Source organism: Scyliorhinus canicula, chromosome 9 (assembly GCF_902713615.1).
Source record: "Scyliorhinus canicula chromosome 9, sScyCan1.1, whole genome shotgun sequence".
In the NCBI taxonomy this organism is placed as follows: Eukaryota; Metazoa; Chordata; class Chondrichthyes; order Carcharhiniformes; family Scyliorhinidae; genus Scyliorhinus; species Scyliorhinus canicula.
Genome location: NC_052154.1, coordinates 156,876,667 through 156,894,733, shown reverse-complemented (window position 1 = coordinate 156,894,733; position 18,067 = coordinate 156,876,667). Strand labels below are relative to the sequence as shown.

The following is an 18,067-nucleotide window of genomic DNA, read 5'->3' as shown; positions in this document are numbered from 1 at the left end:
TGTTAAACCTGACATTGATAGATTTTTATTAACCAAATGTTTAAAGGAGCATGGGACAGGGACAAATATAGGTGGAATTCTCCATTCACTGATGCCGAAATCGCTGGAGAATAGGTTCGAACACCAAAATCGTGGTGGGTGCCAAATTGATGCCCAATCGCAATGCTCCGTCACCTTGACAGCGGTGTCAATGCGATCCGGAATGCACGTACAGTAAACACCGTTCGCATGTGATTAGCATGCCCGACCTGGTATTCTCCGGGGCCTCCGCGATGCTTCACTTCCCATGGGCCGAGTTCCCGACGGCGCGGTTCACTTGGGCTTTTAAAAATCGTGAAACTGGCGTCGTGGCTGCTGAGGGAGAGAGAGGGGGTACGGAAAGCGTCCAACATCGCCATAGTGCGCTCCAGCACAACCAATGCCACCTTGTTGGCTGGGATGAGTATGTGTGGGGATTGTAATGTGCATATGTGGCTGCAGCTTGTCATCCTCCCGAGTGTCAATCACAGACCTGGCGAATTCCGCACCGTTTTTCATTGGAATCAATTGTGTTCCACGTGGCACTGGTGCTAGCCCCTCCACAGTTGCTGAATCGGTCCAGGTTCGGCACCAGTTTTGCTGTCATGAAAGTCCCGGAATACTGCCCTGGCGCTTCAGGAATGGAGAATCCCGCCCATGGAATTAGGTCACAGATCTGTTGTGGTTCATTGAATGGTGGAAAAGGCTCGAGGATTGTTCCTATCTTCCTAACCTCATAGTTCCAGACTGTTCAGCCACTCAGTGTCAAACCTCTCAAGCCCTTACAGAACTTTACAGATTTTATACCTTAGTCATACATGAGATTGATTCTTCTAAGCTGCAAAAACACAAGGGCCATTAAATAATTTTTTTGTTCACATGGCAATGCTCTCATCTCCAGGATCAATCCAGTAAATCTTTGTTGCACTATGTCTCAGACAAGTGTACCCTGCCTCATATAAGAGGATCAAAACTGTGCACAGTACTCCAGCTGTTATCATATCAAGGCTCTGCCATAGCAACAAGTCTTCCTTATTCTTTTACATCAACCCCCTTGTAAAAGGGCTAACATTCTGATTAACCTTCTTAGCTGGCAGTTTTTTTTTCCGAATGAGGGTATAGAACATTCTCAACCAGTGCCAACCTTGCTCAACATATCAGAGTTGGAGGTTGTGACTGGTAGGAAGGGCACCTTCAAATCACACTTTCTCGCTTAGCAACCTTTCCTGGTGCCTTCCTGTGCTGCCTCCATCCTCCTGGTTCCTGACAATGTATTGCCACTCTTCCACTGAAAATAATTGTCTTTCAAACGACTAAGCAATGCGTTTTTGAATGTGGGACATTGAACAAGCCACACAGGACCTTGTAGTCAGCATTAGACAAAAGTAGACCACGGCAGCATAGTGGTTAACACTGTTGCTTCAGAGCTCCAGGGTCCCAGGTTCGATTCCTGGCTTGGGTCACTGTCTGTGCGGAGTCTGCACGTTCTCCCCATGTCTTCGTGGGTTTCCATCAGGTGCTCCGGTTTCCTCCCACAAGCCCCGAAAGACGTGCTGTTAGGTGAATTGGACATTCTGATTTCTCCCTCATTGTACCCAAACAGGCGCGGAAGGTAGCAACTGGGGGCTTTTCACAGTAACTTCATCACAGTGTTAATGTAAGCCTACTTGTGACAATAAAGATTATTTTTCTTAAAACAAGGAGCATTGGGAAGGATTTTCACAATATTAAAGCAAGGACATTAAAGAACTTTTTCCACCTTTCGACTGACCGAAGACAGATGTGTTTTAACCACCTGAGTGCTGTAAGGTTCTTCTTATTTAGTTCTCTGTCCAAAGCCAGGCCCACCCACAGTTCCACAGTCTCCACCATGGGTAAGGAGGGAGCTGAACAGGGATTGAACACCATTGGCAAAAAGCTAATCCCCAGCAGCCATCCAGGCAACTGACCCCCCGTTGTACGTGTATGTTGTAGTCTGGAGCTTTGAATAAAGGCTGCAATTTCTTTCCTGGCTGACTAGGCATCTCTTTCGTTTTCTCTGCCTGCCATTGGTGCATGTTGGAAGGATTTAGAAGTTGATATCCAACCTATTTGGCAACATGATGCATGCACCATCCTTGATGAACAGATTCGAGGGTGGCACGGTGGCGCAGTGGTTAGCACTGCTGCCTCACTGCACTAAGGACCCAGGTTTGATCCCAGCCCCGGGTCACTGTCCATGTGGAGTTTGCACATTCTCCCCATGTTTGTGTGAGTCTCACCCCCGTAGATCAAAGATGTGCAGGGTAGGTGGATTGGCCACGCTAAATTGCCCCTTAATTGGAAACAAAATAATTGGGTACTTTAAATTTATTTTTAAAAACAGGTTGTGGTGTAGGATGTGGGATTCGAGCTTCTGGTTGAGAGGCAGGGATACCACCACTGAGCCACAAGACATCATCACTGTAATTGTCAAGAATTGACATGTGACAGCTTTTCTCATGAATTTTAAAATTGGGATTAGTGTTTATTACTCAACTGCTGAATTGATTACACACGCCTTCATGACGATGCATTGTAAGCGTGTGGAATACTTTTTTTTAATAAATGTATTTTATTGGGTTTTTGAATAAAGTATATTTACCGTCATGTACACAAAATAGGATACATATATATATAGAAGAGAAGGGAACACGCATAAAAAACAAAACAAACAACAACAAAACAAGTTAGAATGAAATAACTGGTAGGGTATTATGTGTTAGCTCAACAACAGCAGCTCTGTACAACTGGCAGTATTGTCTTTAGCACATAAGTAGGCATCTGTTTGTGGAGGGGGGGGGAAACTGGGCGGGGGGGTGAGTAATACATTTGGGCGCAGGGGAAACAAAGACAGAACCATTACAGAGGGCAAGACGCAAATGGATCTGGTGCTGGTGTTGTCGCTTGGTTCTCCCGGACGCTTTTCGCTGACGTTGTTGTCTCGCGATCATCGCCGCTTCAGCTGTTCATCCCATCTTTCGCCCGGATTTTCCTTGTTCTTTGTCCGGTAGATGCCAAGTTTGTTATTGTTTCCCGTGCCCTCCTTCCGGCTGTCATTCCCTTGCCTCCCCTCACCTCACTGATTCCCCTCTATTGTTCCCTGTCTCCTCCCTCTTCCACCCCCTCGACCCCCCCCCTCCCCCCTCCTTGCTATCCCCCCCCCTCCCCTACCTCGGCTACTTTCCCCTGATTCTTGGCTACCTGGCTATTCTTCTGCTTGTTCGTTGGCCACAAACAAGTCCCGGAACAATTGGGTGAATGGCTCCCACGCTCTGTAGAAGCCGTCATTTGACCCTCGGATGGCGAATTTGATTTTTTCCATTTGTTTTGTAGAAGTCCGCCGGGAATCCATCTGGTCTGGCTCCTTCAACGCCTGCATGGAGCTAATGCTGTCCATGATCTCTCCCAGTGCTAGTGGTGCCATTTTCTGCCCTCTCCTACGACTGGTATGTCCAGTCCATCAAGGAACCGGTTCATCCCAGACTCCCCCATTGGGGATTCTGAGGTGTACAGCCCTTGGTAGAAGCCCTTGAAGGATTTGTTGATCTTTTCTGGTTCTGTTTCTAACGGGCTTCTGGTATCCCTGATTTGTACAATTTCTCTGGTGGCTGCCTGCTTTCTCAGCTGGTGTGCCAACAGGCGGCTGGCTTTGTCTCCGTGTTCGTATAGGGTCCCACGCACCTGGCGGAGTTGGTGCACTGCTTTCCTGGTGGAGAGCAGATCAAAGTTCCTTTGTAGCTCTTTCCTCTCCGCCAGGAGCTCTATAATCGCGGCCTCGGAGTATTTACGGTCTACCTCCAATATGGAGTCAACCAGCTGCTGCGTAGCCGCCCTTTCCTCCCTATCTCTTTGAGCTTTGAAAGCGATAATTTCCCCTCCTACTACGGCCTTTAGTGCTTCTCAGAACTTGGAGGGTGAGACCTCCCCATTTTGGTTGTTCTCCGTGTACTCTGCTATAGCCTGTGATTATCTTTTCGTCTGCTAGTCAGGCAATGTCCAACTGCCATGTGGGGCGTTGGGCCCTGCCCGTCTCCAGCCTCGCGTCCATGTAGTGTGGAGCATGGTTGGATATCACAATTGCGGAGTGTTCCACTTTATCTATCCCCGGAAACACTGTTTCCCCACCACAAAGAAGTCAATTCTGGTCTATACATTGTGTACTGGGGAGAAGAAGGAGAACTCCTTCTCCCCTGGGTGGGTGAACCTCCAGGGGTCCACCGCTCCCAACGGTTCCATAAAGTGACTGAGTTCCCTTGCCATACTTGAAGTTTTCCCCGTTTTGGAGCTTGATCTGTCAGTCATTGGGTCCTGGACACAGTTGAAGTGACCCCCCCCCCCCCCCCCCCCATGATTAGTCGGTGCGTCGCTGTGTCAGGATTTCTTTTTCTTTTTTGATGAAGCTCGTGTCGCACCAGTTGGGTGCATACACGTTAACTGGTACTACCAGTGCCCTATCCAGGGCCCCGCTGACCATGATGTACCGTCTCCCTGGGTCCGTAACCTTCTTTGTCGCCCTAAACATCGTCTTATTGCTGTATTGCCATCCCCCTGGCCCTCGTCCCATAGCAGGAATGGTAGGCTTGTCCCACCCAGCCCTTTCTTACCTGCAATCGGTCCTGCTCTCTTAGGTATGTCTCTTGGAGGAAGACTATGTCGGTTTTCACATTTCCTAGGTGGGTGAGGACTCTGGATCTTTTCACTGGGCCATTGAGTCCCCTTACGTTCCATGTGACTATCCTGGTGGGGGGTTTCTATCCCCTTGCTCCTGTGGGATTAACCATACTTACCTGGTGGACGCACCCCTGCCCTCTGGGGTTTCCCTTTGTTAGGGGGCTGTCCAGGATGGCCGCTGTCACTGCTCTCTCCATGCGGTCCCTGTGCTCCGGGGTTTCCCTTTGTCCAGGGGGCACCTGACATGGCCGCCCGCTGTGCTTCTGCCATGCGGGTAGTCCCCTGCACTCTGGAGTCTCCCTTCCCCCAGAGACCATACTGGGTGGATGCTTGTAGCGATTCCTTGTTCCGAGCCTTTCGTTGTGGCACTTTGCAGCTCTATTGTTATTCTCTTTCTAACCTTGTTTGTCCCTCCTTCCCTGTGTCGAGCCGGAAAGTGGAGCTGAGTCCACAAAAGATCAGCCATGATCTCATTGAATGGTGGAGCAGGCTCGAGGGGCCAGATGGCCTACTCCTGCTCCTAGTTATTATGTTCTTATGAACACCGTAACCCATTATCCCTTTATTCTTCAAAAAACTATCTATCTTTATCCTGAAAGCATTTAATGAAGGAGCCTCAACTGCTTCACCAGGCAGGGAATTCCATAGATTCACAATCCCTTGGGTGAAGAAGTTCCTCCTAAGCTCCGTCCTAAATCTACTTCCCCTTATTTTGAGGCTATGCCCTTTTAAATTTTTGTGAACACTTTCTCTGTAAAAACATTCCCTCAAACTGTCATCCTGTATGTTAGTAACCACTTTTTTTTGTAATTATATCTGAAGTTAAGAATAATAAAATAACAGTATTAATAGTTTGACATTGATGTTCTCAATGTTGTCTGACAGAAGTTGGAGAGCCGTGTTATGCTGGTTATGTTACAATGTGGGATAGCAAAGGTAAGTGAAATTATTTCATGATCTATTGAAATTCTGATTGAATTCAGCAGCCTGCAATGATCAATATTTTTATTCTCATTGAATGATATTTAATGCCCATGCCAGCTCTTTGAATGGACTATCCAATATGACCAACCCCTGCTCTTTCCCCACAATCTGGCAAATACCTGTTTTCAAGTATTTCTCCAATTCCCTGTTGAAAATTATTTTTCATTTTTTTTTCCCAATTAAGGAACAATTTAGTGTGGCCAATTCACCTAATCTGCACATTTTGTAGCTTGTGGGAGAGAGATCCACGCAGGCATGGGGAGAATGTGCAAACTCCACACGGATAATGACTTGGGGCTGGGATCGAACCCAGGTCCTCAGCGCCGTGAGGTAGCAGTGCTAACCACTGTACACCGTGCCCCCCCCCCCCCCCCCCCCCACCCCCACAACCTGTCCAAAGTTATGGCCGAGTCTGCTTACACTGCCTTTTTAGGCAGCAACTCATAGCAACTCGCTGTGTGGAGATGTTCTCTCATGTCCCACCTGGTTCTTCTGAAATCTGTGCCCTCTAGTTACTGCCTGCTACGCCACAGGAACCAATTTCTCCACATTTATCCAATCAAAAATAGTTCATAATTTTGAACACCTCAGTCAAAGTTCCCCTGAACCAATTTCTCCAATCTCTACACATAACCTGAGCTCCTCATCCATGGTCGATCTTCTCTGCATCCTCTTCAAGGCCTCGTCATCATTTCCCAAAGTCTGCTGCCCAGAACTGAACGTCCGGCTGAGGGTGAACAGGCGTTTTATGAAGTTCAGCATAGTTTCCTTGTTTTTATACTCTATGCCTTTCTTTATAAAGCCAAAGATCCTGCATGCCCCCTTTTTTTTTAAACATCCTTCTCTACTTGTCTTGCCACCTTGAATGATTTATGTAAACATTTCCCCCGACCTCTCTATTCCTGTATCCCGTTTAAGATCAAGCCATATGCTTGATGTATGCTGCACATGAGCACCTGGGTTACAAGCTTTAATTATCCAGTTAATGCCAAACATTTCAAAATTATTATTGACAAGACACATACAAATGCCAAAGCCTTTGTTTGATTGATATGATTTTATAATTAGTTCTCATTTGCAGGACCTTCTGATGATTACTATTGAGATCGTCAACGTCAATGACAATCCTGTCAAGTTCCCACAGGGGGTATTGAATTTAAACATTAGTGAGGTAAGATGAGTATTTCATTTATTTTTCCATTTACTCTAATGTGATATTTGTACGTGGTCAATGTAATGTCCAATATGGTGATCAAGGTGCACTCATTCCACTCTGTATCCTTGGAATCATTCTCACAAATATTTTCTGCGCCCTCTCTAACACTTTCACATCCTTCTTAAAGTGTGCTGCCCAGTATGGGGCACAATTTGGTGGAGGCCAGATCAGTGTTTTCTAAAAGTCATCATAACTTCCTTGCTTATTTATCTATTAGGAAAATCCAGCACGTTGTATGCTTTGTTGAATGCTTTCTTAGCCTTCAATGATTTGAGCAGATGTATTCCCAGGACCATCTGTTTTTGCAGCCTCTCCCAAATGTATTCTCTAGTCTATGCTTCCTCTCCTTGTTCTTCCAACCAAGATGTATCGCTTCACGCTTCCCTGCATTAAATTTAATCTCCCATGTGTCTGCAAGTTCCACCAACCTGCCTACGCCCTCTTGAAGACTTTCACTACTCTTCTCACAGTTCACATTATTCCCAAGATTTGTTGCAGATTTGGAAATTGAGCCCTGCGTGGCCATGTCTTGATCACTAATATACACAGATATCAAGAAATGCATTGGTCTAATACCGATTCCTGGAGATCCCCACTGCAAGTTTTCCTCCATTCCAAAAAACAATCATTCAACAAAACTCCTTGTTTCCTGTCACAAAGTCAACTTCATATCCTTGCTGCCACTGCATCTGTTATTCCATGAGCTTCAAATTTGATGACAAGACTTTAATATTGTACTCAAATGTTTTCTGAAAGTCCACATAGAACACATCAACTGAATTACCCACATTAACTGCAACCAGTTTGAAGAAGAGGATGTTAAGGAAAGGTCCCAGTTCACCAGGGAACCAGTGGAAGGTCCCAGTTCAACAGGGAACCAGAGGAACGTCCAAGTCCCAGAGGGAACCAGGGGAAGGGCCCAGTCCCACAGGGAACCAGGGGAAGGGCCCAGTCCAAAGAGAACCAGGGGAACGGCCCCATTCCGCAGGGAACCAGGGGAAGGGCCCAGTCTCACAGGGAACCGGGGAAGGGCCCAGTCCCACAGGGAACCAGGGGAAGGGCCCAGTCCCACAGGGAACAAGGGGGAGGGCCCAGTCCCACAGGGAACCAGCGGAAGGGCCCAGTCTCACAGGGAACCAGGGGAAGGGCCCAGTCCCTCAGGGAACCTGGGGAATGGCCCAGTTCCACAGGGAACCAGGGGAAGGGCTCAGTCCGATAGGGTACCGGGGAAGGGCCCAGTCCCAAAGAGAACCGGGGAAGGGCCCCACTCCACAAGGAACCAGGGGAAGGGCTCAGTCCCACAGGGAACCAGGGGAAGGGCCCAGTCCCAAAGAGAACCAGGGGAAGGGCCCAGTCCCAAAGAGAACCGGGGAAGTGCCCAGTCCCACAGGAAACCAGGGGAAGGGCCCAGTCCCAGAGGGAACCAGAGGAAGGGCCCAGTCCCACAGAGAAACAGGGGAAGGGCCCCATTCCACAGGGCACGAGTGAAGGTCCAGTCCCACAGGGAACCAGGGGAAGGGCCCTGTCCCACGGGGAACCAGGGGAAGGGCCCAGTTCCACAGGGAACCAGGGGAAGGGCCCTGTCCCCGGGGGAACCAGGGGAAGGGTCCAGTCTCACAGGGATCAGGGGAAGGGCCCCATTCCACAGGGAACCAGGGGATGGGCCTAGTCCCACAGGGCACCAGGGGGAAGGGACCCATTCCACAGGGTATCAGGGGAAGGGACCCATTCCGCAGAGAACCAGGGAAATGGCTCAGTCCCACAGGGAACCAGGGAAAGGGCCTCATTCCACAGGGAAGCAGGGGATGGGCCCCATTCCACAAGGAACCAGGGGAAGGTCCCAGTCCCACAGGGCACCAGGGGAAGGGCCCCATTCCACAGGGAACCAGGGGAAGGTCCCTGTCCCACAGGGAACCAGGGTAGGGCCCCATTCCACAGGGAACCAGGGGAAGGGCCACATTCCACAGAGAACTAGGGGAAGAGCTCAGTCCCACAGGGAAACAGGGGATGGGCCTAGTCCCACAGGGAACATGGGGATGGGCCCCATTCCACAGGGAACCAGGGGAAGGTCCCAGTCCCACAGGGCACCAGGGGAAGGGACCCATTCCACAGGGAATCAGGGAAATGGCTCAGTCCCACAAGGGAACCAAGGGAAGGGCCCAGTCCCACAGGGAATCACGGAAAGGGCCCAATTCCGCAAGAAACCAGGGGAAGGTCCAAGTCCCGCAGGACACCAGGGGAAGGTCCCCATTCCACAGGGATCCAGGGGAAGGTCCCCATTCCACAGGGAACCAGGGGAAGGGTCCAGTCGCACAGAGAACCAGGGGAAGGGCCCCATTCCACAGGGAACCAGGGGAAGTGCACAGTCCCACAGGGATTCAGGGGAAGGGCCCAGTCGCACGGGGAACCAGGGGAAGGGCCCCATTCAACAGGGAACCAGGGGAAGGGCTCAGTCCCACAGGGAACCAGGGGAAGGGACCCATTCCACAGGGAACCAGGGGAAGGGCCCCATTCCACAGGGAACCATGGGAAGGGCCCCATTCCACAGGGAACCAGGGGAAGGGCCCCATTCCACAGAGAACCACGGAAATGGCTCAGTCCCACAAGGGAACCAAGGGAAGGGCCCAGTCCCACAGGGAACCAGGGGAAGTGCTCAGTCCCATAGGGAACCAGGGGAAGGGACCAGTCCCAAAGTGAACTGGAGAAGAGCCCCATTCCACAGGGAACCAGGGAAAGAGCTCAGTCCCACAGGGTACCAGGGGAAGGGCCCAGTCCCAAAGAGAACCGGGGAAGTGCCCAGTCCCACAGGAAACCAGGGGAAGGGCCCAGTCCCAGAGGGAACCAGGGGAAGGGTCCAGTCGCACAGGGAACCAGGGGAAGGGCCCCATTCCACAGGGAAGCTGGGGAAGGGCCCTGTCCCACGGTGAACCAGGGAAAGGGCTCAGTCCCACAGGGAACCAGGGGAATGGGCCCCATTCCACAGGGAACCAGGGGAAGGGCCCAGTCCCAGAGGGAACCAGAGGAAGGGCCCAGTCCCACAGGGAACCAGGAGAAGGGCCCCATTCCACAGGGAACCTGGGGAAGTGCCCATTCCACAGGGCACTAGGGGAATGCCCAGTCCCACAGGGAAACAGGGGAAGGGTCCAGTCCCACAGGGAACCAGTGGAAGGGCCCCATTCCACTGGGAACCAGTGGAAGAGCCCTGTCCCACAGGGAACCAGGGGAAGAGCTCAGTCCCACAGGGAAACAGGGGATGGGCCTAGTTCCACAGGGAACCAGGGGATGGGCCTAGTCCCACAGGGCACCAGGGGTAGTGACCCATTCCACAGGGAACCAGGGGAAGTGCCCAGTCCCACAGGGAACCAGGGGAAGGGCCCCATTCCACAGGGAACCAGGGGAAGGGCCCAGTCCCACAGAGAACCAGGGGAAGGGCGCCATTCCACAGGGAACCAGGGGAAGGGCCCCATTCCACAGGGAACCAGGGGAAGAGCTCAGTCCCACAGCGAAACAGGGGATGGGCCTAGTCCCACAGGGCACCAGGGGGAAGGGACCCATTCCACATGGATTCAGGTAAAGGGCCCCATTCCACAGAGAACCAGGGAAATGGCTCAGTCCCACAGGGAACCAGGGAAAGGGCCCAGTCCCACAGGGAACCAGGGAAAGGGCCCTGTCCCACAGGGAACCAGGGTAGGGCCCCATTCCACAGGGAACCAGGGGCAGGGCCACATTCCACAGAGAACTAGGGGAAGAACTCAGTCCCACAGGGAAACAGGGGATGGGCCTAGTCCCACAGGGAACATGGGGATGGGCCCCATTCCACAGGGAACCAGGGGAAGGTCCCAGTCCCACAGGGCACCAGGGGAAGGGACCCATTCCACAGGGAATCAGGGAAATGGCTCAGTCCCACAAGGGAACCAAGGGAAGGGCCCAGTCCCACAGGGAATCACGGAAAGGGCCCCATTCCGCAAGAAACCAGGGGAAGGTCCAAGTCCCGCAGGACACCAGGGGAAGGTCCCCATTCCACAGGGATCCAGGGGAAGGTCCCCATTCCACAGGGAACCAGGGGAAGGGTCCAGTCGCACAGAGAACCAGGGGAAGGGCCCCACTCCACAGGGAACCAGGGGAAGTGCACAGTCCCACAGGGATTCAGGGGAAGGGCCCAGTCGCACGGGGAACCAGGGGAAGGGCCCCATTCAACAGGGAACCAGGGGAAGGGCTCAGTCCCACAGGGAACCAGGGGAAGGGACCCATTCCACAGGGAACCAGGGGAAGGGCCCCATTCCACAGGGAACCATGGGAAGGGCCCCATTCCACAGGGAACCAGGGGAAGGGCCCCATTCCACAGAGAACCACGGAAATGGCTCAGTCCCACAAGGGAACCAAGGGAAGGGCCCAGTCCCACAGGGAACCAGGGGAAGTGCTCAGTCCCATAGGGAACCAGGGGAAGGGACCAGTCCCAAAGTGAACTGGAGAAGAGCCCCATTCCACAGGGAACCAGGGAGAGAGCTCAGTCCCACAGGGTACCAGGGGAAGGGCCCAGTCCCAAAGAGAACCGGGGAAGTGCCCAGTCCCACAGGAAACCAGGGGAAGGGCCCAGTCCCAGAGGGAACCAGGGGAAGGGTCCAGTCGCACGGGGAACCAGGGGAAGGGCCCCATTCCACAGGGAACCTGGGGAAGGGCCCTGTCCCACGGGGAACCAGGGAAAGGGCTCAGTCCCACAGGGAACCAGGGGAATGGGCCCCATTCCACAGGGAACCAGGGGAAGGGCCCAGTCCCAGAGGGAACCAGAGGAAGGGCCCAGTCCCACAGGGAACCAGGAGAAGGGCCCCCATTCCACAGGGAACCTGGGGAAGTGCCCATTCCACAGGGCACTAGGGGAATGCCCAGTCCCACAGGGAAACAGGGGAAGGGTCCAGTCCCACAGGGAACCAGTGGAAGGGCCCCATTCCACTGGGAACCAGTGGAAGAGCCCTGTCCCACAGGGAACCAGGGGAAGAGTTCAGTCCCACAGGGAAACAGGGGATGGGCCTAGTTCCACAGGGAACCAGGGGATGGGCCTAGTCCCACAGGGCACCAGGGGTAGTGACCCATTCCACAGGGAACCAGGGGAAGTGCCCAGTCCCACAGGGAACCAGGGGAAGGGCCCCATTCCACAGGGAACCAGGGGAAGGGCCCAGTCCCACAGAGAACCAGGGGAAGGGCGCCATTCCACAGGGAACCAGGGGAAGGGCCCCATTCCACAGGGAACCAGGGGAAGAGCTCAGTCCCACAGCGAAACAGGGGATGGGCCTAGTCCCACAGGGCACCAGGGGGAAGGGACCCATTCCACAGGGATTCAGGGGAAGGGCCCCATTCCACAGAGAACCAGGGAAATGGCTCAGTCCCACAGGGAACCAGAGAAAGGGCCCAGTCCCACAGGGAACCAGGGAAAGGGCCCTGTCCCACAGGGAACCAGGGTAGGGCCCCATTCCACAGGGAACCAGGGGCAGGGCCACATTCCACAGAGAACTAGGGGAAGAGCTCAGTCCCACAGGGAAACAGGGGATGGGCCTAGTCCCACAGGGAACCAGGGGATGGGCCCCATTCCACAGGGAACCAGGGGAAGGTCCCAGTCCCACAGGGCACCAGGGGAAGGGACCCATTCCACAGGGAATCAGGGGAAGGGCCACATTCCACAGAGAACCAGGGAAATGGCTCAGTCCCACAAGGGAACCAAGGGAAGGGCCCAGTCCCACAGGGAATCACGGAAAGGGCCCCATTCCGCAAGAAACCAGGGGAAGATCCAAGTCCCGCAGGACACCAGGGGAAGGTCCCATTCCACAGGGATCCAGGGGAAGGTCCCCATTCCACAGGGAACCAGGGGAAGGGTCCAGTCGCACCGAGAACCAGGGGAAGGGCCCCATTCCACAGGGAACCAGGGGAAGTGACCAGTCCCACAGGGATTCAGGGGAAGGGCCCAGTCGCACGGGGAACCAGGGGAAGGGCCCCATTCAACAGGGAACCAGGGGAAGGGCTCAGTCCCACAGGGAACCAGGGGAACGGCCCCGTCCCACAGGGAACCAGGGGAAGGGCCCCATTCCACAGAGAACCACGGAAATGGCTCAGTCCCACAAGGGAACCAAGGGAAGGGCCCAGTCCCACAGGGAACCAGGGGAAGTGCTCAGTCCCATAGGGAACCAGGGGAAGGGACCAGTCCCAAAGTGAACAAGAGAAGAGCCCCATTCCACAGGGAACCAGGGAAAGAGCTCAGTCCCACAGGGTACCAGGGGAAGGGCCCAGTCCCAAAGAGAACCGGGGAAGTGCCCAGTCCCACAGGAAACCAGGGGAAGGGCCCAGTCCCAGAGGGAACCAGGGGAAGGGTCCAGTCGCACAGGGAACCAGGGGAAGGGCCCCATTCCACAGGGAACCTGGGGAAGGGCCCTGTCCCACGGGGAACCAGGGGAAGGGCTCAGTCCCACAGGGAACCAGGGGAAGGGGCCCCATTCCACAGGGAACCAGGGGAAGGGCCCAGTCCCAGAGGGAACCAGAGGAAGGGCCCAGTCCCACAGGGAACCAGGAGAAGGGCCTAGTCCCACAGGGAACCAGGGGAAGAGCCCCATTCCACAGGGAACCTGGGGAAGTGCCCATTCCACAGGGCACTAGGGGAATGCCCAGTCCCACAGGGAAACAGGGGAAGGGTCCAGTCCCACAGGGAACCAGTGGAAGGGCCCCATTCCACTGGGAACCAGTGGAAGAGCCCTGTCCCACAGGGAACCAGGGGAAGAGCTCAGTCCCACAGGGAAACAGGGGATGGGCCTAGTTCCACAGGGAACCAGGGGATGGGCCTAGTCCCACAGGGCACCAGGGGTAGTGACCCATTCCACAGGGAACCAGGGGAAGTGCCCAGTCCCACAGGGAACCAGGGGAAGGGTCCCATTCCACAGGGAACCAGGGGAAGGGCCCAGTCCCACAGAGAACCAGGGGAAGGGCGCCATTCCACAGTGAACCAGGGGAAGGGCCCCATTCCACAGGGAACCAGGGGAAGAGCTCAGTCCCACAGCGAAACAGGGGATGGGCCTAGTCCCACAGGGCACCAGGGGGAAGGGACCCATTCCACAGGGATTCAGGGGAAGGGCCCCATTCCACAGAGAACCAGGGAAATGGCTCAGTCCCACAGGGAACCAGGGAAAGGTCCCAGTCCCACAGGGAACCAGGGAAAGGGCCCTGTCCCACAGGGAACCAGGGTAGGGCCCCATTCCACAGGGAACCAGGGGCAGGGCCACATTCCACAGAGAACTAGGGGAAGAGCTCAGTCCCACAGGGAAACAGGGGATGGGCCTAGTCCCACAGGGAACCAGGGGATGGGCCCCATTCCACAGGGAACCAGGGGAAGGTCCCAGTCCCACAGGGCACCAGGGGAAGGGACCCATTCCACAGGGAATCAGGGGAAGGGCCACATTCCACAGAGAACCAGGGAAATGGCTCAGTCCCACAAGGGAACCAAGGGAAGGGCCCAGTCCCACAGGGAATCACGGAAAGGGCCCCATTCCGCAAGAAACCAGGGGAAGATCCAAGTCCCGCTGGACACCAGGGGAAGGTCCCCATTCCACAGGGATCCAGGGGAAGGTCCCCATTCCACAGGGAACCAGGGGAAGGGTCCAGTCGCACCGAGAACCAGGGGAAGGGCCCCATTCCACAGGGAACCAAGGGAAGTGCCCAGTCCCACAGGGATTCAGGGGAAGGGCCCAGTCGCACGGGGAACCAGGGGAAGGGCCCCATTCAACAGGGAACCAGGGGAAGGGCTCAGTCCCACAGGGAACCAGGGGAACGGCCCCGTCCCACAGGGAATCAGGGGAAGGGCCCCATTCCACAGAGAACCACGGAAATGGCTCAGTCCCACAAGGGAACCAAGGGAAGGGCCCAGTCCCACAGGGAAGTAGGGGAAGTGCTCAGTCCCATAGGGAACCAGGGGAAGAGACCAGTCCCAAAGTGAACAAGAGAAGAGCCCCATTCCACAGGGAACCAGGGAAAGAGCTCAGTCCCACAGGGTACCAGGGGAAGGGCCCAGTCCCAAAGAGAACCGGGGAAGTGCCCAGTCCCACAGGAAACCAGGGGAAGGGCCCAGTCCCAGAGGGAACCAGGGGAAGGGTCCAGTCGCACGGGGAACCAGGGGAAGGGCCCCATTCCACAGGGAACCTGGGGAAGGGCCCTGTCCCACGGGGAACCAGGGGAAGGGCTCAGTCCCACAGGGAACCAGGGGAAGGGGCCCCATTCCACAGGGAACCAGGGGAAGGGCCCAGTCCCAGAGGGAACCAGAGGAAGGGCCCAGTCCCACAGGGAACCAGGAGAAGGGCCTATTCCCACAGGGAACCAGGGGAAGGGCCCCATTCCACAGGGAACCTGGGGAAGTGCCCATTCCACAGGGCACTAGGGGAATGCCCAGTCCCACAGGGAACCAGGGGAAGGGCTCAGTCCCACAGGGAACCAGGGGAAGGGGCCCCATTCCACAGGGAACCAGGGGAAGGGCCCAGTCCCAGAGGGAACCAGAGGAAGGGCCCAGTCCCACAGGGAACCAGGAGAAGGGCCTAGTCCCACAGGGAACCAGGGGAAGGGCCCCATTCCACAGGGAACCTGGGGAAGTGCCCATTCCACAGGGCACTAGGGGAATGCCCTGTCCCACAGGGAACCAGGGGAAGAGCTCAGTCCCACAGGGAAACAGGGAATGGGCCTAGTTCCACAGTGAACCGGGGGATGGGCCTAGTCGCAGAGGGCACCAGGGGTAGTGACCCATTCCACAGGGAACCAGGGGAAGTGCCCAGTCCCACAGGGAACCAGGGGAAGGGCCCCATTCCACAGGGAACCAGGGGAAGGGCCCAGTCCCACAGAGAACCAGGGGAAGGGCGCCATTCCACAGGGAACCAGGGGAAGGGCCCCATTCCACAGGGAACCAGGGGAAGAGCTCAGTCCCACAGCGAAACAGGGGATGGGCCTAGTCCCACAGGGCACCAGGGGGAAGGGACCCATTCCACAGGGAATCAGGGGAAGGGCCCCATTCCACAGAGAACCAGGGAAATGGCTCAGTCCCACAGGGAACCAGGGAAAGGGCCCTGTCCCACAGGGAACCAGGGTAGGGCACAATTCCACAGGGAACCAGGGGAAGGGCCACATTCCACAGAGAACTAGGGGAAGAGCTCAGTCCCACAGGGAAACAGGGGATGGGCCTAGTCCCACAGGGAACCAGGGGATGGGCCCCATTCCACAGGGAACCAGGGAAGGTCCCAGTCCCACAGGGCACCAGGGTAAGGGACCCATTCCACAGGGAATCAGGGGAAGGGCCACATTCCACAGAGAACCAGGGAAATGGCTCAGTCCCACAAGGGAACCAAGGGAAGGGCCCAGTCCCACAGGGAATCACGGAAAGGGCCCCATTCCGCAAGAAACCAGGGGAAGGTCCAAGTCCCGCAGGACACCTGGGGAAGGTCCCCATTCCACAGGGATCCAGGGGAAGGTCCCCATTCCACAGGGAACCCGGGAAGGGTCCAGTCGCACAGAGAACCAGGGGAAGGGCCCCATTCCACAGGGAACCAGGGGAAGTGCCCAGTCCCACAAGGAACCAGGGGAAGGGCCCAGTCGCACGGGGAACCAGGGGAAGGGCCCCATTCAACAGGGAACCAGGGGAAGGGCTCAGCCCCACAGGGAACCAGGGGAACGGCCCTGTCCCACAGGGAACCAGGGTAAGGGCCCCATTCCACAGGGAACCAGGGGAAGGGCCCCATTCCACAGGGAACCAGGGGAAGGGCCCCATTCCACAGAGAACCACGGAAATGGCTCAGTCCCACAAGGGAACCAAGGGAAGGGCCCAGTCCCACAGGGAACCAGGGGAAGTGCTCAGTCCCATAGAGAACCAGGGGAAGGGACCAGTCCCAAAGTGAACCGGAGAAGAGCCCCATTCCACAGGGAACCAGGGAAAGGGCTCAGTCCCACAGGGTACCAGGGGAATGGCCCAGTCCCAAAGAGAACCGGGGAAGTGCCCAGTCCCACAGGAAACCAGGGGATGGGCCCAGTCCCAGAGGGAACCAAGGGAAGGGTCCAGTCGCATGGGGAACCAGGGGAAGGGCCCCATTCCACAGGGAACCTGGGGAAGGGCCCTGTCCCACGGTGAACCAGGGGAAGGGCTCAGTCCCACAGGGAACCAGGGGAAGGGGCCCCATTCCACAGGGAACCAGGGGAAGGGCCCAGTCCCAGAGGGAACCAGAGGAAGGGCCCAGTCCCACAGGGAACCAGGAGAAGGGCCTAGTCCCACAGGGAACCAGGGGAAGGGCCCCATTCCACAGGGAACCTGGGCAAAAGGGCCCTGTCCCACGGGGAACCAGGGGAAGTGCCCATTCCACAGGGCACTAGGGGAATGCCCTGTCCCAGAGGGAACCAGGGGAAGGGCCCAGTCCCACAGGGAACCAGGGGAAGGGCCCCATTCCGCAGGGAAGCAGGGGAAGGGCCCCATTCCACAGGGAACCAGGGGAAGAGCTCAGTCCCACAGGGAAACAGGGGATGGGCCTAGTCCCACAGGGAACCAGGGGATGGGCCTAGTCCCACAGGGCACCAGGGGTAGTGACCCATTCCACAGGGAATCAGGGGAAGGGTGCTGTCCCACAGGGAACCAGGGGAAGGGCCCATTCCACAGAGAACCAGGGAAATGGCTCAGTCCCACAGGGAACCAAGGGAAGGGCCCAGTCCCACTGGGGACCAGGGAAAGGGGCCCATTCCACAGGGAACCAGGGGATGTTCCCAGTCCCACAGGGAACCAGGGGAAGGGCCCCATTCCACAGGAAACCAGGGGAAGGGCTCAGTCCCACGGGGATCCAGGGGAAGGGCCCAGTCCCACGGGGAACCAGGGAAAGGGGCCCATTCCACACAGAACCAGGGGAAGGCCCCAGTCCCACTGGGAACCAGTGGAAGGGCCCCATTCCACTGGGAACCAGTGGAAGAGCCCTGTCCCACAGGGAACCTTAGGAAGGGCCCAGTCCTGCAGGGAACCAGGTTAAGGGCCCCATTCCACAGGGATCCAGGCGATGGGCCCTGCCCCACAGGGAACCAAGGGAAGCGCCCAGTCCCACAGGGAACCAGGGAAAGTGCCCCATTCCACAGGAAACCAGGGGAAGGGCTCAGTCCCACGGGGAT

The 18,067-nt window shown here is 56.0% G+C and overlaps 1 protein-coding gene across 1 annotated transcript in view; it reads left to right on the top strand.

Annotated features, from left to right (window-relative positions):
• The window catches only part of LOC119970951 (cadherin-related family member 5-like), a 114,779-nt gene that overhangs the window by 8,898 nt on the left and 87,814 nt on the right, over positions 1–18,067 (top strand). Inside the window, exons 3-4 of the mRNA XM_038806062.1 lie at positions 5,596–5,646; positions 6,776–6,865. Of these exons, the coding sequence (XP_038661990.1) occupies positions 5,596–5,646; positions 6,776–6,865 (141 nt within the window). The remainder of the gene's footprint in view (positions 1–5,595; positions 5,647–6,775; positions 6,866–18,067) is intronic.